Below are 24,966 nucleotides of genomic sequence, written 5' to 3'. Positions count from 1 at the left end.
ACCATAGCTTGTAGGCTAGTCCCACTGCAGGACGCCCTCTCCAATCTCTTCCACGCCGCTCCCTCCTCTTCTCCCATCCACTTACACACCATTGAAATATTGGCGGCCCAGTAGTACTCACTTAGGCTCGGTAGTGCCATCCCCCCCCTGTCCCTACTACGCTGCAAAAATCCCCTCCTCACTCTCGGGGTCGTCCCGGCCCACACAAAACTCATAATACTCTTCTCGATTCTTCTGAAAAAAGCCTTCGTGACCACCACCGGGAGGCACTGAAACACAAAAAGGAATCTCGGGAGGACCACCATTTTAACAGCCTGCACCCTCCCTGCCAGTGACAGGGACACCATGTCCCATCTCTTAAAGTCCTCCTCCATCTGTTCCACCAACCGCGTTAAATTAAGCCTATGTAATGTACCCCAATTCTTGGCTATCTGGATCCCCAAATACCGAAAGTCCCTTGTTACCTTCCTCAACGGTAAATCCTCTATTTCTCTGCTCTGCTCCCCTGGATGCACCACAAACAACTCACTTTTCCCCATGTTCAATTTATACCCAGAAAAATCCCCAAACTCCCCAATTATCCGCATTATCTCTGGCATCCCCTCCGCCAGGTCCGCCACATATAGCAACAAATCATCCGCATACAGAGATACCCGGTATTCTTCTCCTCCCCTGAGTACTCCCCTCCACTTCCTGGAACCCCTCAATGCTATGGCCAGGGGCTCAATCGCCAGTGCAAACAATAACGGGGACAGAGGACATCCCTGCCTCGTCCCTCTATGGAGCCGAAAATAATCAGACCCCCGGCCATTCGTGACCACGCTCGCCATCGGGGCCCTATACAGCAACTGTACCCATCTGATATACCCATCGCCAAAGCCAAATCTCCACAGCACCTCCCACAAATAATCCCACTCCACTCTATCAAATGCTTTCTCGGCATCCATCGCCACCACTATCTCCGCTTCCCCCTCTGGTGGGGGCATCATCATTACCCCTAGCAGCCTCCGTATATTTGTATTCAGCTGTCTCACCTTCACAAACCCAGTTTGGTCCTCATGAACCACCCCGGGACACAATCCTCTATCCTCATTGCCATTACCTTGGCCAGAATCTTAGCGTCCACATTCAGGAGGGAAATAGACCTATAGGACCCGCATTGCAGCGGGTCTTTTTCCTTCTTTAGGAGGAGCGATATCGTTGCCTCAGACATAGTCGGGGGCAGCTGCCCCCTTTCCCTCGCCTCATTAAAGGTTCTCATCAGTAGCTGGGCCAGCAAGTCCATATATTTCCTATAGAATTCAACTGGGAATCCGTCTGGTCCCGGGGCCTTCCCCGCCTGCATGCTCCCAATCCCTTTCACTACTTCCTCCGTCTCAATCTGTGCTCCCAGTCCCGCCCTCTCCTGCTCCTCCACCTTAGGAAATTCCAGCTGATGCAGAAAGCACATCATTCTCTCCTTCCCATCCGGGGGCTGAGCTTCAAATAATCTTTCATAAATGCCTTGAACACTCCATTCACTCTCTCCGCTCCCCGCTCCATCTCTCCCTCCTCCTCCCAAATATTCTTGATCCTCACCACGTGCGCTCCCTCTTTCTCCCCAGCTAACCATATATACCACCAATACTGCCCTCCCCCTCCACATCCACTTGTGCATCGTCACTCACTCCCCCATCACCTGGACCCCCAAATACCTAAACCTGTCCCAGGCTATCCTAAATGCCCACACCCCCAGGTTGGCTCCCTGATCCACCGCATTCACCGGGAACTCCTCACTCTTTCCGACATTTAACTTACATCATAGAACATAGAACATAGAACAATACAGCGCAGTACAGGCCCTTCGGCCCACGATGTTGCACCGAAACAAAAGCCATAAAAAGGTCCCAAACCTTTCCAGTATATCCATAATTCTCCCCATACTCTCCAGCGGGTCCGACATAAACAGCAACAGATTGTCCACGTACACGGACACCTGTTTTTCCCTACTCCCCCTCATGATCCCCTGCCACCCACACAGCACAAATCTATGTGCCCCGTCACCTCTGTGTCTTGATGCTCATCCATATTGTGGCATAGACATTTACCCCAGTGTTTCAGTCCAGTTGAAGGGCCATGGACTGAAAGCATTAGGGGTGGGATTCTCCATCAGCCGACACCGGAAATGGGAAACACAATTGATGGAAAATTCAAAAATCGAGGTTGTCGCCGGGCGCCAAAAGGAATGCCATGCTCCGGTCCCTGGACAGTGGGGTGAATACATTCTACGCCCCATGCCAGTGTGGGCATGCAAATTGTACAGTAAAAGCCATTGACGTATCATTAATGGGCCCGACCAGCAGTTTCCGGGTCTTCCACGATGCTCCATTTCCGTCAGCAGGAATTACTGATGGCAAGGTTCACTTGTCGTATTTCAAATTGAGAAAAAGGTGCTGCTGAGGGTATGGGAGGGGGTACAAACAGTGTCCAACATCGCTTTTGTGTGCTGACAGTTGTGCCGCTGGCCAGGGTCGGGGGGGACACAGGAGGGGGGCAGCCAGGAGGTGGGCCATGGAATCAGGGTGGTCGGTCACGGTCTACCATTGCCGTAGCCTGCAAGGCAGACATGCGGCTACACATGCTGCTGACTGCCCACTGAGAACTTAACACCATGGGCCATATGGCCACTCCCCACGTCACCTCCCTTGGCACCCTCTAGCTCCAGCCAACCCATCAGCGGGATGGGCATGCTCCAGCACAACCAGTGCCATCACCTTGGCGGGGATGAGGGTAGGCATGCATTGGAATTGCACGAGTTCTCTGTGGCGCCGGCGCCAGCCCATTCCCAGCACCTGAATTGCTCCGGGACTTCCGTCCACGTAGAACACTCGCGATTCATTCCCGGCATCATTGAGTGCAGAAGGAGGACATTCAGCCCATCGAGGTCCTACTGAATCAAGTGCCGTTCAACACTTAAGTGGGCACTGTCAGGCCTGTGCAGTGATTGAGGACCGGGCCCATTGGGAGTTGCCTGCCAATCAGAGACCAGCAGTTCTTCATGCCGCCAGTGCCATAAGGAGTGGCAAACGGCACTGTAGTCACCCTAGACCCAGGATCATGGTGGGATCTGATGCACGATCAATTGCACAAAGACTAAAGTTGGGTACAACTGTGGTTTATTACAGTCAGATGCGTGGCCTCCTGCTGCAGCTGGCGAAATGGCAGGGCACTGCATATTTATACGGGGCAGCACGGTAGTATTGTGGATAGCACAATTGCTTCACAGCTCCAGGGTCCCAGGTTCGATTCCGGCTTGGGTCACTGTCTGCGCGGAGTCTGCACATCCTCCCCGTGTGTGCGTGGGTTTCCTCCGGGTACTCCGGTTTCCTCCCACAGTCCAAAAATGTGCAGGTTAGGTGGATTGGCCATGATAAATTGCCCTTAGTGTCCAAAATTGCCCTGAGAGTTGGGTGGGGTTACTGGGTTATGGGGATAGGGTGGAGGTGTTGACCTTGGGTAGGGTGCTCTTTCCAAGAGCCGGTGCCGACTCGACGGGCCGAATGGCCTCCTTCTGCAATGTAAATTCTATGATCTATACTGTTCTCCCTGGGCGGAGCCAGCCGGCAGGAGCTACCGGCGAACCTGTGGTGCGGGTCCTACCTTACATCTTCTATTACAGTGGATCACCACATTCACGCCCTGTTAAAAATAACTCCGGCGGGGGTGACATGAAACTATATACAATTAGTGCAATTATGGACAATGGTACGGAAAGAAAAGTCCACGTTGACAGTCCGGAGTCCGTCAAAGGTTCAGCCGGTCCGGTGCTTTGGTGCTTCGTTGGGAGCGGCGTAACGGTGGCGGCGAAGTCGGTGCTGGCGGTGGTGGAGGTGACAGCGATGGCGGTGCTGATGCTGGCCAGTCATCGGGGAACTCCGGGAGCATGCAGAAGTCCTCTTCTTCCTCTTGTGCGGAAAAGGGGAGGGGGGGGGATGGTCTGGTGGGGTCAATATTGGCGGCACGGTGGGAGGTGGGAGAGGGGGGCATTGGTGGGGGGGGTGGTGTTGGCGTGGAACCTGACGGTGCCAGGTCCCTGAGTCAGACAGTATCTTGGCGGCCGTCGGGGAACTCAACGTAGGCATATTGAGGGTTGGCGTGGGGCAGGTGAATCCTGTCCACCAAGGGGTCCGCCTTGTGGAGTCGGATGTGCCTATGGAGAACATAAGAACTAGGAGCAGGAGTAGGCCATCTGGCCCCTCGAGCCTGCTCCACCATTCAATGAGATCATGGCTGATCTTTTGTGGACTCAGCTCCACTTTCCGGCCCGAACACCATAACCCTTAATCCCTTTATTCTTCAAAAAACTATCTATCTTTATCTTAAAAACATTTAATGAAGGAGCCTCTACTGCTTCACTGGGCAAGGAATTCCATAGATTCACAACCCTTTGGGTGAAGAAGTTCCTCCTAAACTCAGTCCTAAATCTATTTCCCCTTATTTTGAGGCTATGCCCCCTAGTTCTGCTTTCACCCGCCAGTGGAAACAACCTGCCCGCATCTATCCTATCTATTCCCTTCATAATCTTATATGTTTCTATAAGATCCCCCCTCATCCTTCTAAATTCCAACGAGTACAGTCCCAGTCTCCTCAACCTCTCCTCGTAATCCAACCCCTTCAGCTCTGAGATTAACCTCGTGAATCTCCTCCTGCATACCCTCCAGCACCAGTACGTCCTTTCTCAAGTAAGGAGACCAAAACTGAACACAATACTCCAGGTGTGGCCTCACTAACACCTTATACAATTGCAGCAGAACATCCCTAGTCTTAAACTCCATCCCTCTAGCAATGAAGGACAAAATTCCATTTGCCTTCTGAATCACCTGTTGCACCTGTAAACCAACTTTTTGCGACTCATGCACTAGCACACCCAGGCCTCTCTGCACAGCAGCATGTTTTAATATTTTATCATTTAAATAATAATCCCTTTTGCTGTTATTCCTACCAAAATGGATAACCTCACATTTGTCAACATTGTATTCCATCTGCCAGACCCTAGCCCATTCACTTAGCCTATCCAAATCCCTCTGCAGACTTCCAGTATCCTCTGCACTTTTTGCTTTCCCACTTATCTTAGTGTCGTCTGCAAACTTGGACATATTGCCCTTGGTCCCCAACTCCAAATCATCTATGTAAATTGTGAACAGTTGTGGGCCCAACACTGATCCCTGAGGGACACCACTAGCTACTGATTGCCAACCAGAGAAACACCCATTAATCCTCACTCTTTGCTTTCTATTAATTAACCAATCCTCTATCCATGCTACTACTTTTCCCTTAATGCCATGCATCTTTATCTTATGCAACAACCTTGTCAAAGGCTTTCTGGAAATCCAGATATACCACATCCATTGGCTCCCCGTTATCTACCGCACTGTTAATGTCCTCAAAAAATTCCACTAAATTAGTTAGGCACGACCTGCCCTTTATGAACCCATGCTGCGTCTGCCCAATGAGACAATTTCCATCCAGATGCCTCGCTATTTCTTCCTTGATGATAGATTCCAGCATCTTCCCTACTACCGAAGTTAAGCTCACTGGCCTATAATTACCCGCTTTCTGCCTACCTCCTTTTTTAAACAGTGGTGTCATGTTTGCTAATTTCCAATCCGCCGGGACCACCCCAGAGTCTAGTGAATTTTGGTAAATTATCACTAGTGCATTTGCAATTTCCCTCGCCATCTCTTTTAGCACTCTGGGATGCATTCCGTCAGGTCCAGGAGACTTGTCTACCTTTAGCCCCATTAGCTTGCCCATCACTACCTCCTTGGTGATAACAATCCTCTCAAGGTCCTCACCTGTCATAGCCTCATTTCCATCAGTCACTGGCATGTTATTTGGGTCTTCCACTGTGAAGACCGACCCAAAAAACCTGTTCAGTTCCTCAGCCATTTCCTAATCTCCCATTATTAAATCTCCATTCTCATCCTCTAAAGGACCAATATTTACCTTAGTCACTCTTTTTTGTTTTATGTATTTGTAGAAACTTTTACTATCTGTTTTTATATTCTGAGCAAGTTTACTCTCATAATCTATCTTACTCTTCTTTATAGCTTTTTTAGTAGCTTTCTGTTGCCCCCTAAAGATTTCCCAGTCCTCTAGTCTCCCACTGATCTTTGCTACTTTGTATGTTTTTTCCTTCAATTTGATACTCTCCCTTATTTCCTTAGATATCCACAGTCAATTTTCCCTCTTTTTACCGTGCTTCCTTTTTGTTGGTATAAACCTTTGCTGAGCACTGTGAAAAATCACTTGGAAGGTTCTCCACTGTTCCTCAACTGTTTCACTATAAAGTCTTTGCTCCCAGTCTACCTTAGCTAGTTCTTCTCTCATCCCATTGTAATCTCCTTTGTTTAAGCACAAAACACTAGTGCTTGATTTGACCTTCTCACCCTCCATCTGTATTTTAAATTACACCATATTGTGATCGCTCCTTCCGAGAGGATCGCTAACTATGAGATCCTGAATCAATCCTGTCTCATTACACAGGACCAGATCTAGGACCGCTTGTGCCCTCGTAGGTTCCATTACATACTGTTCTAGGAAACTATCGCGGATACATTCTATAAACTCCTCCTCAAGGCTGCCTTGACCGACCTGGTTAAACCAATCAACATGTAGATTAAAATCCCCCATGATAACTGCTGTACCATTTCTACATGCATCTGTTATTTCTTTGTTTATTGCCTGCCCCACCATAATGTTACTATTTGGTGGCCGGTAGATTACTCCTATCAGTGACTTTTTTGCCTTAATATTCCTGATTTCCCCCCAAATGGATTCAACCTTATCCTCCATAGCACCGATGTTATCCCTTACTGTTGCCCGGATGTCATCCTTAAATAACAGAGCTACACCACCTCCCTTACCATCCACTCTGTCCTTCCGAAAAATTTGATACCCTCGGATATTTAACGCCCAGTCGTGACCATCCTTTAACCATGTTTCAGTGATGGCCACTAAATCATAGTCATTCACGATGATTTGCGCCATCAACTCATTTACCTTATTCCGAATACTACGAGCATTCAGGTAAAGTACACTTATGTTGGCTTTTTTACCACTGTTCTGAATCTTAACACCTCGATCAGTAACCTCTCCTAAGTTATATTTCCTCTTAACCTTACTCCTAATTTTCCTTGTCGTTGAACCCATATCTTCATGTAACAACCTGCCGCGTCGCTTACCATTAATGCTTTCACTTGCCGTTTTATTTCTTTTAGTATTCCTGGTCCTATTCACTGAGCTCCCCTCAGTCACTGTACCTTGTACTGTCGCCCTTTTTGACTATGGCTTCTCTGCCTTACACTTTCCCCCTTACTGCCTTTTATTTCTGTCCCTGTTTTACTACCTTCCAACTTCCTGCATCGGTTCCCATCCCCCTGCCACGTTACTTTAAACTCTCCCCAACAACTCTAGCAAACACCCCCCTAGGACATCGGTTCCAGTCCTGCCCAGGTGCAGACCGTCCGGTTTGTACTGGTCCCACCTCCCCAGAACCGGTTCCAATGTCCCAGGAATTTGAATCCCTTCCTCTTGCACCATCTCTCGAGCCACGCATTCATCCTCTCTGTCCTGACATTCCTACTCTGACTAGCTCGTGGCACTGGTAGCAATCCTGAGATTACTACCTTTGAGGTCCTACTTTTTAGTTTAACTCCTAGCTCCCTAAATTCAGCTTGTAGGACCTCGTCCCGTTTTTTACCTATATCGTTGGTGCCTATGTGCACCACGACAGCTGGCTGTTCACCCTCCGCCCCCCCCCCCCCCCCCCAGAATGTCCTGCAGCCGCTGCGAGACATCTTTGACCCTTGCACCAGGGAGGCAACATACCGTCCTGGAGTCTTGATTGCGTCCGCAGAACCGCCTGTCTATTCCCCTTACAATTGAGTCCCCTATCACTATAGCCCTGCCATTCTTCTTCCTGCCCGGAGGCTAGGGAGATCCTTTGATTGGCAGGGTGGACCGCGAGGGAGCAGCGCCTTCCCGTATCTGGGTGAACGAAGCGGGCAAAAGCGTGTTGTGCCTCGGCCGCGAGGGGGAATTTGGTGGACTGGATTAGTGGGTGGGCCTTGTCTGCATAGTTTGGGACCAACTGAGCGTAGTCGGAAAAGAACCCCAGGCATCGTTTGAGGGCCTTGGGGCAGTGGGGGAGGGGAAGTTCCATGAGGGGGCGTATGCGGTCGGGATCGGGCCCGTGAAATCCGTTTTGGACTATATAGCCAAGAATGGCTAACCAGGCCGTGCTGAACACACACTTCTCTTTGTTGTAGGTCAGGTTGAGAAGAGTGGCAGTGCGGAGGGGGGATCGACCTTGAGGTAAGGGGGGATAAGGGCCTGCCAAATTTGTGGGTGAGGCTCTGGAGGTTGCACTGGAAGTCCAGGCCCAACAGGAGCGCAACGCAGAGATTAGGAAGGACATAGAGGCGGAAGTTACTAAATTCTATGCCCTGGACCGTGAAGGTGACTGTACAAAAGCCTCGGATCGGGACGGAGTGGCATCCGGAGGCGAGGGAGATCCTTTGATTGGCAGGGTGGACCGCGAGGGAGCAGCGCCTTACCGTATCTGGGTGAACAAAGTTTTTGGTGCTCCCGGAGTCCAGCAGGCACGAGGTCATGTGGTCGTTGATTTTAACCGTCGTCGACACGGTGGCCAGGTTGTGCGGGCGAGATTGGTCCAGCGTCATCGAAGCGAGCTGCGGGTAGCCACCGGATGCTTCGGGTGGCGAGCGTGTGCGGTTCCGATGTCGGGATGTCCGGGGACCCTGTGGGGAACAAGATGGCGGCGCCCATGGTGCGCACATTGCGGGGTCGGGAAAAGACGGCTGCCGTGGCCGAAGGGGGACAGGATGGCAGTGCCCATTGGTCGCACATGGTCCCGGGAGGAGAAGATGTCAGCTCCCATTGTGCGTCTGGCATGGGGGAGGGAGCGATAGCGGGCATGATCGCAGCGACTGCGCGGGCCTGGCACACAGCCGCAAAGTGGTCCTTTTTACTGCAGGCTTTACAAACTGCAGTACGAGCTGGGCAGTGTTGGGGGGGGGGGGGGGGGGGTACTTCTGCTGATCGCAGTCTTTGATGGACTTACCAGGTAGTTGCGAGCGGGTGGCAAGTACATGCCTGCCGAAGAGCGTCTTCGCCTTCTGCGCGTTGTGTTCTTTGAGAAGTTCCATTGCTTTTGTGTAAGTCGTGGCGTCTTGGATCAACGAGAGCACGCTGGAGCTCAGTCTTGAGTAGTGCAGGTCCTACCTTACATCACCTATTACAGTGGATCACCACAGGATCCCAGTCCAAATGTGAATGAAGTCAGGATGGGGATCGCAGGGTTGAGGACACAGGAGGTGGAGAGAGGATCGGAGGCGAGGAGAGGAGGTGGTATTCAGCAACCAGCCCCTCCTGCTCGATGGCTAGTCCCTGGATCAGACATGAATGATTTGACAATCCGCCACCGGTGACTGGGAATCCCATGTCAGCCCTTTTTCCCCAACCCCGATTTACTTGGGGGAGGTTTTGGCACCGCTTGGAGATTTATGCGCGGGTTCTCTCACAATTCAGTGGGCTGTCCCAGTGCGACAGACCGCATTAAATCCAGCCCGTCTGTTTCTCCTTTCACAGATTCTGACAGACCCGCTGAGTATTTACGGCATTTTAAAATACATTTCAGATCCCCAGTATCCACAGTATTGTGTTCTTGTATGAATATAGGAATGGTGACTGATTGAGTTGAAAGTCAGATCTAGAATTGTAGAAGTGAGTTTTCAACCTTCATTTATTCATTTTTATTTATCAGTCTTTGTATGAAAAAGTCCTATCTTTCATCTTTATGGAGGTGAATTTGTGCCTTTGTAAAAATTCTCAATCTCACCACATGCTCTGGATGTGTTTTCTCCACTGTTCTGGCAGCTGGTCTGATTGCTGTTTCAGTTAACTTGCTATCCTGATCTTGATTGTTTTTCACAGGTTTTGCTAATTGTTCTTTACTTTCAGGTTTTCATGTTTTTATCTGACAATCCTGTCATAATATACACCAGTATATCATGGTGCAGACACACACTGATGGACACACAGTGGGACCAATCAACATACACAACATCGCAGCCAATCACCAGTGAGAGCACACGCACTTTAAAGACAGGGGACATCAGAGTTCCCGCTCATTGAAGTAGCAGCTAGCTAGAAGCACAAAGCTCACAACCTGCAACACAGACATTCACCATGTGCTGAGTGCATCAACTGGTTAGGACAAGTCAAAGGTCTTTAGTTAAAGCTGGTATCGTATTTACCCACAGTTCAAGTATGTTTAAATAGTTAACCTTTTAATAAAATAGTGTTGCACTGATTCAAGTGTTGGTGACCTGTATGTGATCCAGAACACCCAACACATCATGATACCAGGCATGGTTGCATACTAGCACTTCTTAGACCTACCCGCAAGTGATTTGCCTTCCGCTTGCATTCAGTCATCCTGCAACATGGACAACATCAGCCCGCCGCTACCGCTCCGCATCGCCGTCAACCTCGGGGCCAACTGGAAGATTTTCAAACAGCGCTTCCAGCTCTACCTCGAAGCCACGGACAGGGAGGGTGCCTCGGACACCAGAAAGATTGCTCTTCTCCTCTCCACGGCCGGGGACCATGCCATCCATATTTTCTACTCTCTCATCTTTGCAGATGACGAAGACAAGACGAAGTTCAAGACGGTTCTCCTCAAATTTGACACTCACTGCAGCGTAGAGATGAATGAAAGTTTTAAACGCTACGTGTTCCAGCAGCGTTTGCAGGGTAAGGACGAACCTTTACAATCCTTTTTAATGCACCTCCGCATCCTTGTGCAATCTTGCTGCTACAGGCCCACCTCCGACTCTATGATATGCGACCAGATCGTTTTCGGTGTTCAGTCGGACCCCCTACGTCAGCAGCTCCTCAAAGTAAAGCAAATCACCCTAGCGACCGCCATCGAGACCTGTGTCCTACATGAAAATGTCTCCAGTCGGTGCTCCCATATACAAGTGGCTGAAACGGCACGGTAAGGTCCCCATGTTGCCTTGTGTATACCGGCAATGCCTGTAATTTGAGTACCATGCTGTCGAAGACTCTGGCTCAGCAGGGAGATGGTGCAACATATCTGCCAGATCATGGTGCATCTGGTACCCCGGGGGTAATGGGGAGGACACCCGCTCCCGGTGTCCATCAAGGTGACGCTTGCCCTGAACGTTTACACCACGGGGTCCTTCCAGGCGCCGAGTGGGAACCTGTCCGGGATCTCACAGAGCTCAGTGCATGGTGCATGGAGGCCCTATATGCCCAGGTGGCTCAATACATCCATTTCAATGTGGACAGTGCCCACCAGGATGCCCGGGCAGCGGGTTCGCAGCTATCGACACGTTGCCCCAGGTCCAGGGCGTGATCGACAGGCCGTGGGCTGGCAGTAACAGTAGGTATGGTCCATGGGATGGAGGATGATGACAATCCGCTCTGCGATTAGCTTTGGTGCTTCACATCATTTGACAGCGTCTGACTCCTGCCCACGACAGCACATTCCACCACCCACCTGGGCGATCCCTGCATTTGAGCTGGCCATTCCATCACATGGTCCCATCAAACCCTGAGGTTTGGTGGGGAAGGCCGGAAGGGAGAGGGGGGTAGGGGTGGGTGTCCAGGCCACCCGCAACATCTGCCCATTCCTCCTCCCAACGTCCGCCCATTTCACCAACCCCCTTCTGGCCAGCGCAGACCAGCACACCCCTCACACCCATCAGACAGAGCACCGAGACAGGTTGTAACAGTGTGAACAAGTGTTAAATGTGACAACGTATATACAGATTTATGCTCTAGCCCCTATAACTGAACTGTGCCCTGTACCCCTGCCAAACTAACTGGAGTCTAACTTTCTGGCCTTACGGGCCCTATTGCTACGTCTAGGTGGTTCTCCAGATGGTACAGCAGGAGTGGAGGCAGCCTGCTGTGATTTCCGCCTAGCGACCTGGTCGGTCGTCTTCTGGGGTGCCTGGGCCTGCTCAGGTATCCCAGGTGGCATGGCGCCATCCTGTTCTGCCTACTGCCCACCAGATACACCAGGGACAGGAGGGGGAGGGGGCAGGGGCGGGGGGTGTCCGAGGTGCTGCGGTGTTCCGGCACCTACTTTGCGGGAGTCATCAGCACAATCCCCTTTTCCTCCATCGGGGTGCCTGATGGTCCCTGGGCTATGCCATTGGACGGGGGTGCAAGTAGAGCTACCTGCTGAGCCTCCCCCGCCAACTGGTGCTGCCTGGCCTGGAGACTCGCTCTGGTCTCGGCCGGGGTCTGCGCATGGCCATGAAGCACAGGGAGTGGACTATCTCCATCTGGGACTGCGCCACATCACCCATTGACTGTGTCACCACCTTCTGGGTTTGTGTCAAGCCACATCAGCCAATGACTGTGCCATCTCCCTCTGGGACTGGGTCACCTCTCTCTGTGTCTGTGCCACATCAGCCAGTGCCTGGGCAATGCTACCAACGCTCTAAGCCATGGCCTGCAGTGACTGGGCCACAGTCAGGAGCGCCGCTGCAATTTCCAGGTGCCTCTCACACATGGTTGCCTGTAAGAAGACAACCCTGTCATGCACCTGCACAGATTGCCCCAGGCCTTGGACATGCTGATCCACAGCCAAAGCCGTCGCCCCCCCAAGGCCACAACCGCAGATATCACCTGTGTTGGCCTGGGTTACATGCATGGTCGGCACCACCTCCTGCTCCTGCGTGTGGTTGGACTCCTCCAACTGCACCTGCAGGTACTGGATGCTCGCCAACAACCCCTCATGTAGGCCCTGACTTCTTTACCTGCTCCTCCTGATACATGAGTAAATTTACCCACACAAGTAAACTCTTTAAAGACACCTGGTACCTTCTTATCAATCACCTCTTGATCAGGCTGTACAATCTTTTGCCCCTCCTTCACTTCACTTGGGCTTTCCTTTACCACTTTAACAAACCCCACTGTCTTATCCTGTTTTACCACATCAGCCTTCCCAGTGCTTTTCTTCAACCACCAACGCTGTGACTATACATGGCCTAGTTTATTACAGTGAAAACATTTGAAACTTTTCATGTCTCTTCCACCCTCCTGGATTTCTTTTTTAGTCTAAGGTACACTCTCCTTATCATCTCCCATCAGATCACCTTTACCTCCACCACTTGAGTATTTCTCATATCCCCAGTTTCTATCCCTCACAGGCTGAAACTGATGTCGGAAACCAAGCTTTGATTTATGAACTAATTCATAATCATCTGCCATTTCTGCTGCTAATCTCGCAGTTTTAACCCTCTGTTCTGCCACGTAAGTTCTCACTACATCAGTAATTGAATTTTTAAACTCCTCCAAAAGTATAATTTCTCGGAGAGCTTCATACGTTTGGTCTATTTTCAAAGCCCTTATCCACCTATCAAATTTACTCTGTTTGAGCCTTTCAAAGTCCATGTATGTTTGACCAAATTCTTTCCTTAAATTTCTAAACCTTTGTCTGTATGCATCAAGCACTAGTTCATATGCACCTAAGCTGGATTTTTTAATCTCCTCATACGTCCCAGATATCTCCTCCGGTAGTGATGCAAACACTTCACTAGCCCTACCTACCAGCTTTGTTTGAATCAGAAATACCCACAGGTCCTGTGGCCATTTATTTGTTTAGCCACCTTCTCAAATTAAATGAAAAAGGCTTCTACCTCCTTCTCGTCAAACCTTAGCAATGCTTGAACATATTTAAATAGATCTCCACCACTCCTTCGACTTAGATGCTCTTTCTCACTATCCTCATCACTATCATCCAACTGTACCTTTCCCTTTACGTCTGCCAATTTTAACTGACTGTCATGTTTCATGGCCATTTTCTGAAGTTCAAACTCTCTCTCTTTATCTTTTTCCCTGATCTGTATCTCCCTTTCTCTTTCTTTTTCCTCTCTACGTCTTTCATATTCAAGCTGCTTTAATTCTTTCTCATGTTCCATTTGTTTAAGTTGTAACTGAATTTTTGCCATTTCCAATGAGTCAAACTGTATCTCAGGCAACTTTAAATGCTTAGCCACCACCATAATTATCTTGTCTTTTCGCATTTTGTCAGGTAATGTCAACTGCAATGTTTTTGCTAAATCTAACAGTCTGCTTTTAGTCTCTGTCCATAAGGTACTGCGTGTGACTGTCTCCACCCCCAAAAACATCAGAGCCTCTGAAGAGCCATTGTCCACAACACACACCCTACTTAAACTAAAATACCACACCTGAAAAGCAACCACAATATGCTCACCCCTCACTGTCTTTAAGTTCACCAAGCCAATCCAACAGATAGACTTTTATCCCCCTCGAGCCCCCAATTGTTATGGGCCAGGGTTTAGAGAACCCCAAAGTGTATCATGGAGTTCACCTGACCCACCACTTTTAATAGATTGTGGTATGGGGAGCACACGGCTCACTCTACAGACACGGTACAGCAGAAATGGACCAGTATTTTTTAAAACAGCACAATGTTTATTCTATGAACTCAAGTTAACCTTTTTAAAACAAACAGTGAATATCTTAGCAACCATCAATTCAAAGATAACCCCCAAAGAATACGACACTAAGTAACCCGTATGCTGTCCTTTTACACACAAAAGACTTAACAAACCTTTAAACAGAAGCACATCAGAGTTTACATTCAATACTGAAAACATTTATAATTCTGAATTCACCAAATGATTAAGAGATAGTCCTTCATGGCAGAGAGCTCAACAATACAGCTGATTTGTCTGACTTCAGCTGCAACACACTGAAAAACGCAACCAAAATGTCAGAGACACACCCAAGCTTTTCTCAAAGTGAAACTAAAAAGCGGAACCAGAACTCAGCTCCACCCACACTGACATCACTGCAGTAATATGAGCAGTCAAACATTTCTTAAAGCGACATTCTCATGACAGGCCCCATTGCCCTTTATAGCCCCTATGCCAACTTAGTGGCACCTCATGCCATCGTATCTCCTCACCCACCAGCTTTTTCCTTTGCCCCCTCCATGCTAACACACGGAGTATCCATCACATACTAACCTCAGGAGCCATGCTGACATGAAATGAAGTTATGAGTCCATTGATGTTATCCCTTTCCTTAAGAAAAACTAATTGATAAAAGAACATTCAACACAAAGAACTTTCACTGATCTCATGAAAACAAACATTCCTGTTTTAAAATCACTTGGACCTGCCAAACTTAGTTTGTAAAGTTAGTTACTGCAGCACAAATCTAATAATGATACCCCTCAGGCTTATGTCAACAGACAGAATGAAACATCAAACACTGATTGGAACTCCAGACTATTTTTTCAATATAAAGCCCAGATGCCGGCGTTGGACTGGGGTGGGTACAGTGAGAAGTCTTACAACACCATGTTAAAGTCCAACAGGTTTGTTTCAAACACTAGCTTTCAGAGTGCAGCTCCTTCCTCAGGTGAATCATTATGGATTCATTGACAGCTTTGTCAGTTCCAATGAGTTTGGATAGTTGTTTGATTAAGCATTTGATCATTTTCATGGCCAGTTGCCAGGTTTCACCATTTCCACTGGACGTCCCGCACTCTTCCAAATAGCTTTCGTTTGTGCTGTCTTCTCATGTCACACAATATCCAGAGGTACCAAGCATGTCCCAAATTCAGAAAAAGGGCTCAACATAAGGCTGGATTTGCTCTAAGCTCTTCCAGCATAGATATATACCCAATGTTGAGCTTCCATGCCATGTACTGAACCTTTGAGATTTGATTGTTGAAGACACATTTGCAGATCCAATCAGGCAGAGAATTAATAGAAGTCAAGGATCACTGAGAGAATGACCCCTGCACGATAAAATAGCCAACTGATTTTTGTGTTGACGCACAGGTTTCTAGAAGTTCATATTACCTTTGATGTTGTTGTATTAAAAAAAAGCTCAACTTCCAAATACTGCAGCTATGTCAAGGTTAGCCAGCATGAGCCCATGGCTAAAATGTCTAGATTTTTGGTGGATGATGAGGAAAGACAGAAAAGAATCACTTTGTGAATGTGGTGAAAATCATTGGAGCAGTGTCCACGGGTGATAATGTGTATGAAAGTGGCTGATTCTTATTGTATATCAACATTGAAGAATGAGAAAGGCTATAGGTCATCAAACATTTCTAAAATTTATTGAATTGATGAGAATTCATTAACTGAAGCAAGTTGGGCAAGTCACGAATATTCAGAGTTCAAACAGCATCTATTTAATAGAGTCGTGTTGGGATTTCAAACTTCCTTTTTGACGTTTTTGTACAGTATTAGAATTCTTCAAATTTGTAATGTTTTGATGATGGGCAAAATATTATGGAGATGACAGGGTCTTAGGTTCCAGCAGATCGCTTGCGAGACCAGGGTGTCCGCCCCCCCCCGCAATTTGACTTTTCATCCCACTTCCAGTGCCAGGCATTTTATAGAGGCTTTGGAGAGAGTACAGAAAAAGTTTACCAGCATGTTGCCTGGTATAGAGGGTATCAGCGTTGAGGAGAGATTGAATACACTGGGATTGTTCTCCCTAGAGAGACGGAGACTGAGGGGTGACCGGATAGAAGTTTACAAAATTATTATGGGTATAGATAGGGTGAACAGTGAGAGGCTTTTTCCCAGGACGGAAATGACAATTGCAAGGGGACACAAGTTCAAGCTGAGTGGGGCAAGGTTCAGTGTAGATGTGTGGTGCAAGCTTTTTACACAGAGGGTGGTGGTGGCCTGGAATGCACTGCCAAATGAGATGGTTGAGGCAGATTCGTTAGCGATCTTTAAGACTTATCTGGATTGGCACATGAACAGACCGGGTATAGAAGGATACAGGTGGTTGGTCTAGATTGGACACGTGATCGCCGCAGGTTTGGAGGGCTGAAGGGCCTGTTCCTATGCTGTATTGTTCTTTGTTCTTGGTGATAGAAAATTGGCGACAAGGATTGAGCCAGAAAAATCACTGGAAAGAAGATTTTTGTTGACTAATTGTGAGGCGGCATCAGGAATTTATCATGAAATTTATCATCAAAAGCTGAAGCATCTGCCTTTAAAACCACCAAATGTGATCCTAAGAATGTACACAGAATAGGTCATACCATTAAATGGATTCTTGTGGAATTCAGGACCAGTGATCTTTTAAAAATATACAAAGGCATACATCAGAAATCAACAACCTGCCGCTAAGAATAATAATTTATGGTGGGAGATTTCTAGAACTCGTGACCTGAACCCAGACATTGAGTTGAAGTCTGGTAAGAAATGAAACCACCTGAAATATTCTACAGTAATTTTCATGCAGGACTGAAGAAGAAAACCACAAATGTTTCTGTGCATCAATCAAGATCTGTTGAGGCCTTGAATTGATTCATTGGCAAAAATAGTGCATGATTTAAGAGTGAGTCATAATGACAGGATGTCCACGGTTTACTGTCTAGTTTGTGCTTTTGATGATCGTGAACAAATTTGGGTCCTCCAGTTGTGCTCAGCATTCCTGGCAATGGGAAAAGGCAATTCGGCCAGAATTTGGTGCTTGATAACTATTAGATGAGAACACGACCATGGCCTGTTTCAGTAGTTTAATTGTGAAAGAATGCTGCGTTTAAATGCAATGGTCACAGCACTGTCACATTGTCCAATTTAAACACTCCATTGTCCTGCAGCAGATTTAAAGTTTGCAGGTAATAAAATATATACATCTGCTGCTAAATCAAACATTGGCCCAAGGCTGCAGTTGTAATGATAGCAAAACGGTCACTGTTTATCATCACTACTTCACTGAAATGGACAGCAACATCTGGAGTTTGCACACATGCAGGATAATGTGGAAATCCGGAAGGTACTGTAAGTGATTCTACACTCCTCCAAAGGTTGCAGTGCTGAGATCCTCCGTCTTACACCTCCTCAAAGTGTAATCTCTGGGCCTAAGCAATAAGAAAAGGTTAATGAATGCTCGTTGAATGAGGTGTAGTTAGGTTTTTAACAATATACTAAATTCATATTGTCTAACTGGCCTTGAATAGATAACTGAATATTTATGAAATGTCAAACGTCTCTACTATGCCAAAAAATACTTATTTTTAAGAATATTTTAAAGTTTGTAAGATATTTTAGCATTTAGCCACACTCATAGTGTCATACAGAAGAGAAGAGGCTATTCGACCCATTGAGTCTGCACCGACAAATCTCTGCTAAATCTACACTAATCCCACTTTCCAGCACTTGGCCCATAACGTTGAATGTTATGACATTTCAAATGCTCATCCACATATGTTTTGAAGGCTGTGAAGTTTCTCACCTCTACTACCCTCCCAGGCAGTGCATTCCAGTCTCGCACCACCTCCTGGATGAAAAAAGATTTCCTCAAATCCCCTCGAAACCTCCTGGAGCTCATTATTGACCCTTCAACTAAAATCACTGCTTCCGATCTACCCAGCCCATACCCCTCATAATCTTATATTTATCTTAATCGTTTATTTTGTTATCTGAAAATTTAAAGTAAAAGTGAAGAGTAATGAGTGCTTCTAACTTCTTGTTTAGCTGTCTGTTAGAACACATTAATATGATTGGTTGCTTACCCAGTTTGCAGACATCATTGCTGCTGGATGACTGGAGAACCCCTTGATTTGGCACCAGGTTTAAACTGACATTGGAAAAAGATAAATCCACACCAGAGAGTTGTTAGATTTTTGTGACTGCTTTCTTTGGGATCAGCGACGAACGCTGTTGCATCACCTCTCACCGAAAAATATAGTCCAAGAAGAATTTTCAATCAGGCAAATTATCATGCCGTGAAATATAAAAAAATATGTATTGTTCACGCCTTGCTATCGGAGGTGTGATACCTGCATGTTTTGTTGATGAATACTGACTCATGCATCTATGGACATGATGACTCTTGTTATTTTACGAACATTTTCATCCTGTTGTGAACCACCATAGATGAGTCTGTACTTGCCGTAATCAAACATGCCCACGTGTGCACTTTAATCAAGGACTGTGATTAGGGACAGAGTCTGGCTGTGCTTTCAAGCTTATCTTTAAAGGCTGCATGCAGTGTTGGTTTGCAAAGAAATCAATGCTTGTGCATAACGAAACAGAATTTCTCCCTTCACCATTTTGTCCCAAATGGTTTTAAGTTGTTAATTGAACATATGCCTTTAAGCAAATCTGTCAGGAAAAAGCGTCCTTCATAACTGATATTCTGCTTTATTCTTTTTGATATGCAGGAGCTTGCCAACCCAACCCTTGTCATAATGGAGGGACTTGTGAAGTGAGTGACACTTACCGAGGTGACACATTTATCGGATACATCTGCAGGTGTCCTGATGGATTCAGTGGAATTCATTGTCAGCATAGTGAGTTCTACTCCAATGACATATGTTCTTTAGACAAGGTCTATAGCTAATTTTAGATGGTGATGCACTAGTACAGGTACAAAGTTGCATGCAATGTAGTGAACACGAATATGCATATTATACAGTAATGGCTACCATTTTCATCTTGATGAATTCTCATTGTTAGTTTAATACACAATTGTTGGTGATGTTTGTTTTTTCATTAGTTATGTCTTGCTAAATGAAAGAAACGTGTAATATAATTTTGATGAATAACGGCTGCATCTTGCTCTTCAAAGTACTTCCATTTAAGTTGAAGGTCTAACTGCCTCACTTCACAGACTTACCACAGTAGGTATGGTACACATTATTCCAAGGACATCATGATGCCAACTAGAAGCAAAATACAACAGAAAATGTTGTAAACTGTCATTAAATAAGGCAGCATCTCTGGTGAGATCATACAAATTAGCAGATGGTATTGTAACTCTGTCTTTCAATGAGAATAGTGCATGTGGGAGACATAAGATTGGGTGAGGGGAGAATTTGCACCTCCTACCATATTAACTGACCAGAAATCTAGGCATGGGTAGGCCGTCTTCTGCAAAAGAGCAGTGGGCTAATTTAGAAAATAGAACATAGGAGTAGGTGTAGGCCATTTGGCCCTTTGAGTCTATTCCGCCATTCATTATGACCATGGTTGATCATCCAACTAGTAGCCTAATCCCGTTTTCCCCCCAAATCCTTTGATCACTTTCGCCCCAAGAGTTATATCCAACTCTTTCTTGAAATCATATAGGGCGCGATCGAACCAAATGGGAAATATGTACCATAGCGAGCGCCTTTAGTCGCATGTTTCCTGGCACTCTCAGCACCGAGAAACACAATGCTATCTAACACGTCGCCGGTTAGATACGGGGCCTCAGTGGGGAACACGCCGCCGAGACCACACTTAGTCCCATGTCCTGCACTGAAGAACCCCGCTCGCCGAAATTCCTCAGTGCAGGGAGAATGGTGTCCCTAGCTCTTGACCCCTCCCAAGGAGATCCACAAATCCCCCCAAAGCCTCACCTCACCAATAAGAGGGTCCTCAGCATGCCCCTGCACCTCACGTGCACAGGGCATCCCAGGGCCCTATCACTGCCGCACAAAAATGCCAGCTTGGCACTGCCAGCCTGGCATCCTGGCAGTGCCCCTTCCAGCTGGCTGTGCCACCTGGGGACCTCAGCTCGCAGTGCCAGGGTGGCACCTTGCCCATTGAGTGTATCTGGGGGCCTTCAATCCCCTGGGAGACCCCCCCCCATGTGTGTCATTCAATCTGGTCACTGCTTGAGGGGACTAGTACAGAATGGCTCTTGCCCGAGGTCTCCAAGGCGAAGGTGATAGATCCCAATGCCTTGGTTACCTCAGTGAATTGCATATTAGAGACTAGCTGTCTTGCTCTAACATGCAGATTTGCAAAAACATTATTCCCCCCACAATGGGTGGACTTCACATCGCGATTTTTTTCAAGATGTTGTTAGCTCTCGCCAGACGCGGTGAGTTGGATAGATCCCGGGAGCAGGGACCCCGGCATTTACCCCCATTTGCACCGCGGCGTGCTGCATTTCAGGTGCATTATGACTGGTAGATCACGGCTGCAATGTTTTCCGTGGTAGCAAATTCCACAGGCTCACCATTCTCTGGATGAAGAAAGTTTTCCTTATCTCTGCCCTAAATGGTCTACCCCTTATCCTTAGACTGTGAACCTGGTTCTGGTCTCCTCCGCCATCGGGAACATCCTTTCTGCATCTACCCTGTCTGGTCCTGTTAGAGTTTTACAGGTTTTTATGAGATCCTTCCTCATTTTTCTGAACTTCAGAGAATAAAATCCTAACCAACTCAATCTCTCATCATCTGTCAGTCCAGCCATCCCAGTTGTCAGTCTGGTCAAACATTGCTGCACTGTCTCGAGAGCAAGAACATCCTCCCTCAGATAAGGAGACTAAAACTGCACACTATATTCCAAGTGTGGTCTCACCAAGGCCCTGTACAATTGCAGCAAGACATCCCTGCTCCTGTACTCAAATCCATAGAGACCCCACAGTGCAGAGGGAGGCTATTTGGCCCATCGAGTCTGCACCAACCACCCTAAAAGAGCATTCCATCTAGGCCCAACTCCCCACCCTATCCCCGTAACCCCACATCTCACAAAGAAGGCCAACATACCATTTGCCTTTTTTACCGCCTGCTACACCTGTATGCTTACTTCCAGCGACTGGTGTACAGACACCTAGGTCTCGTTGCACATTCCTCTTTCTCAACGTATAGCTATTTACACCCATTCAAATAATAATCTGCCTTACTGTATTTGCTACCTAAGTGGGTAACCTCACCTTTATCCACATTATACTGCAGCTGCCATGCATTTGCCCACTCACTCAACTTGTCCAAATGACACTGAAGCAGCTCTGCATCCTTCTCACAGCCCACCCTCATGCCCAGCTTTGTGTCATCTACAAATTTGGAGATATTACATTTACTTCCCTCATGAAAATCATTAATATTGTGAATCCCTCATCTGAATGATTAATTGTGAATAGCTGGGGTCCTAGCACTGATCCCTGCGGTACCTCACTCATCATTGCCTACCATTTGAAAAAAGACTTGTTTATTCTTACTCTTTGTTTCCTGTTTGCCAACCAGTTTTCTATCCACCTCAATAACTACCCCCAATCCCATGTGCTTTAATTTTACACGCTAACCTCTTAGAAGACCATAAGACATAGGAGCGGAAGTAAGGCCATTCGGCCCATCCAGTCCACTCCACCATTCAATCATGGCTGATTTCAACTCCCATTTACCTGCTCTCTCTCCATAGCCCTTAATTCCTCGAGAAATCAAGAATTTATCAACTTCTATCTTAAAGACACTCAACGTCCCGGCCTCCACCGCCCTCTGTGGCAATGAATTCCACAGACCCGCCACTCTCTGGCTGAAGAAATTTCTCCTCATCTCTGTTCGAAAGTGACTCCCTTTTATTCTAAGGCTGTGCCCCCGGGTCCTAGTCTCCTCTGCTAATGGAAACAACTTCCCTACGTCCACCCTATCTAAGCCATTCATTATTTTGTAAGTTTCTATTAGATCTCCCTTCAACCTCCTAAACACCAATGAATATAATCCCAGGATCCTCAGACGTTCATCGTATGCTAGGCCTACCATTCCTGGGATCATCCGTGTGAATCTCCGCTGGACCCGCTCCAGTGCCAGTATGTCCTTCCTGAGGTGTGGGGCCCAAAATTGCTCACAGTATTCTAAATGGGGCCTAACTAGTGCTTTATAAAGCTTCAGAAGTACATCCCTGCTTTTATATTCCAAGCCTCTTGAGATAAATGACAACATTGCATTTGCTTTCTTAATTACGGACTCAACCTGCAAGTTTACCTTTAGAGAATCCTGGACTAGGACTCCCAAGTCCCTTTGCACTTCAGCATTATGAATTTTGTCACCGTTTAGAAAATAGTCCATGCCTCTATTCTTTTTTCCTAAGTGCAAGACCTCGCACTTGCCCACGTTGAATTTCATCAGCCATTTCTTGGACCACTCTCCTAAACTGTCTAAATATTTCTGCAGCCTCCCCACCTCCTCCATACTACCTGCCCCTCCACCTACCTTTGTATCATCGGCAAACGTAGCCAGAATGCCCCCAGTCCTGTCATCTAGATCGTTAATATATAAAGAGAACACTGAACCCTGCGGGACACCACTCGTCACCGGTTGCCATTCCGAAAAAGAACCTTTTATCCCAACTCTCTGCCTTCTGCCTGACAGCCAATCGTCAATCCATGTTAGTACCTTGCCTCGAATACCGTGGGCCCTTATTTTACTCAGTAATCTCCCGTGATGCACCTTATCAAAGGTCTTTTGGAAGTCAAGATAGATCACATCCATTGGCTCTCTCATTGGTCTAACCTATTTGTTATCTCTTCAAAGAACTCTAACAGGTTTGTCAGGCACGAACTCCCCTTACTAAATCCATGCTGACTTGTCTTAATCCGACCCTGCACTTCCAAGAATTTAGAAATCTCATCCTTAACGATGGATTCTAGAATCTTGCTAACAACCGAGGTTAGGCTAATTGGCCTATAATTTTCCATCTTTTTTCTTGTTCCCTTCTTGAACAGGGGGGTTACAACAGCGATTTTCCAATCCTCTCGGACTTTCCCTGACTCCAGTGACTTTTGAAAGATCATAACTAACGCCTCCACTATTTCTTCAGCTATCTCCTTTAGAACTCTAGGATGTAGCCCATCTGAGCCCGGAGATTTATCAATTTTTAGACCTCTTAGTTTCGCTAGCATTTTCTCCTTTGTGATGGCTACCATATTCAACTCTGCCCCCTGACTCTCCTGAATTGTTGGGATATTACTCATGTCTTCTACTGTGACGACTGACGCAAAGTACTTATTTAGTTCCTCAGCTATTTCCTTGTCTCCCATCAGTAGATTACCAGCGTCATTTTGGAGCGGCCCAATGCCTACTTTTGCCTCCCGTTTGTTTTTAATGTATTTAAAGAAACTTTTACTATCATTCCTAATGTTAATGGCTAGCCTACCTTCATATTTGATCCTCTCTTTCCTTATTTCTCTCTTTGTTATCCTCTGTTTGTTTTTGTAGCCTTCCCAATCTTCTGACTTCCCACTACTCTTGCCACATTATAGGCTTTCTCTTTTGCTTTGATGTATTCCCTGACTTCCTTTGTCAGCCATGGCTGCCTAATCCTCCCTCTGATAACCTTTCTTTTCTTTGGGATGAATCTCTGTACTGTGTCCTCAATTACTCCCAGGAACTCCTGCCATTGCTGTTCTACTGCCTTTCCCACTAGGCTCTGCTCCCAGTCGATTTTCGTCCATTCCTCCCTCATGCCCCTGTAGTTACCTTTATTTAACTGTAACACCTTTACATCTGATTCGACCTCCTTTCTTTCAAATTGCAGACTGAATTCTACCATATTATGATCACTGCCTCCTAAGTGTTCCCTTACTTTAAGATCTTTTATCAAGCCCTGTTCGCCATCCACAGAGGGAGCAAGTGCCCCGTACCTGTTGGACAGGGTCAAGGGCTGAGGATCCTGAGTTCCTGACTGCTGGTTCCCTTTACCTGCCTGACTTGCAGTCACACCCTGCTGTCCCTGGCCACTGGCAGGATTTAAACGACTTACTCTTACAGGTGTGACTGCCTCCTGAAACACAGTGTCCAGGTAAATCTCCCCCTCTCGGATGTGCCTCAGTGTTTGAAGCTCAGACTCCAGCTCATCAACTCTGAGCCGGAGCTCTTCGAGCAGCCAACACTTACTGCAGATGTGGTCGCTGCAGCTCGCAATAAGATCTGCCAGCTCCCACATCAAGCAGCTCAAGCACAACACCTGACCAGCCATCTCTAATTAATTAATTAGTTTAATTTAAGTTTATGAGTTTAGCTGTGTTTTTTTTTAAATTTGGGGCAGATTTGCTATCAACCAATCAGATCGCAGCTTCCCTCTGACGTCACTTTTGGGAAAAAAAGTGGAAATCAGGAAGTTACCGTTAGGTTTTTATACTCACACA

At 47.0% G+C, this 24,966-nt stretch overlaps 1 protein-coding gene across 4 annotated transcripts in view; it reads left to right on the top strand.

Moving 5' to 3' along the window:
• The window catches only part of LOC140429355 (EGF-like repeat and discoidin I-like domain-containing protein 3), a 387,531-nt gene that overhangs the window by 142,028 nt on the left and 220,537 nt on the right, over nt 1–24,966 (top strand). For all 4 annotated transcript variants that reach the window (XM_072516224.1, XM_072516223.1, XM_072516222.1 and 1 more), the window contains one exon: nt 19,274–19,402. In XM_072516224.1, the coding sequence (XP_072372325.1) occupies nt 19,274–19,402 (129 nt within the window). The remainder of the gene's footprint in view (nt 1–19,273; nt 19,403–24,966) is intronic.

This window comes from Scyliorhinus torazame, chromosome 9 (assembly GCF_047496885.1).
Source record: "Scyliorhinus torazame isolate Kashiwa2021f chromosome 9, sScyTor2.1, whole genome shotgun sequence".
NCBI lineage: Eukaryota > Metazoa > Chordata > Chondrichthyes > Carcharhiniformes > Scyliorhinidae > Scyliorhinus > Scyliorhinus torazame.
This window is presented reverse-complemented; position numbering and strand designations above follow the sequence as displayed.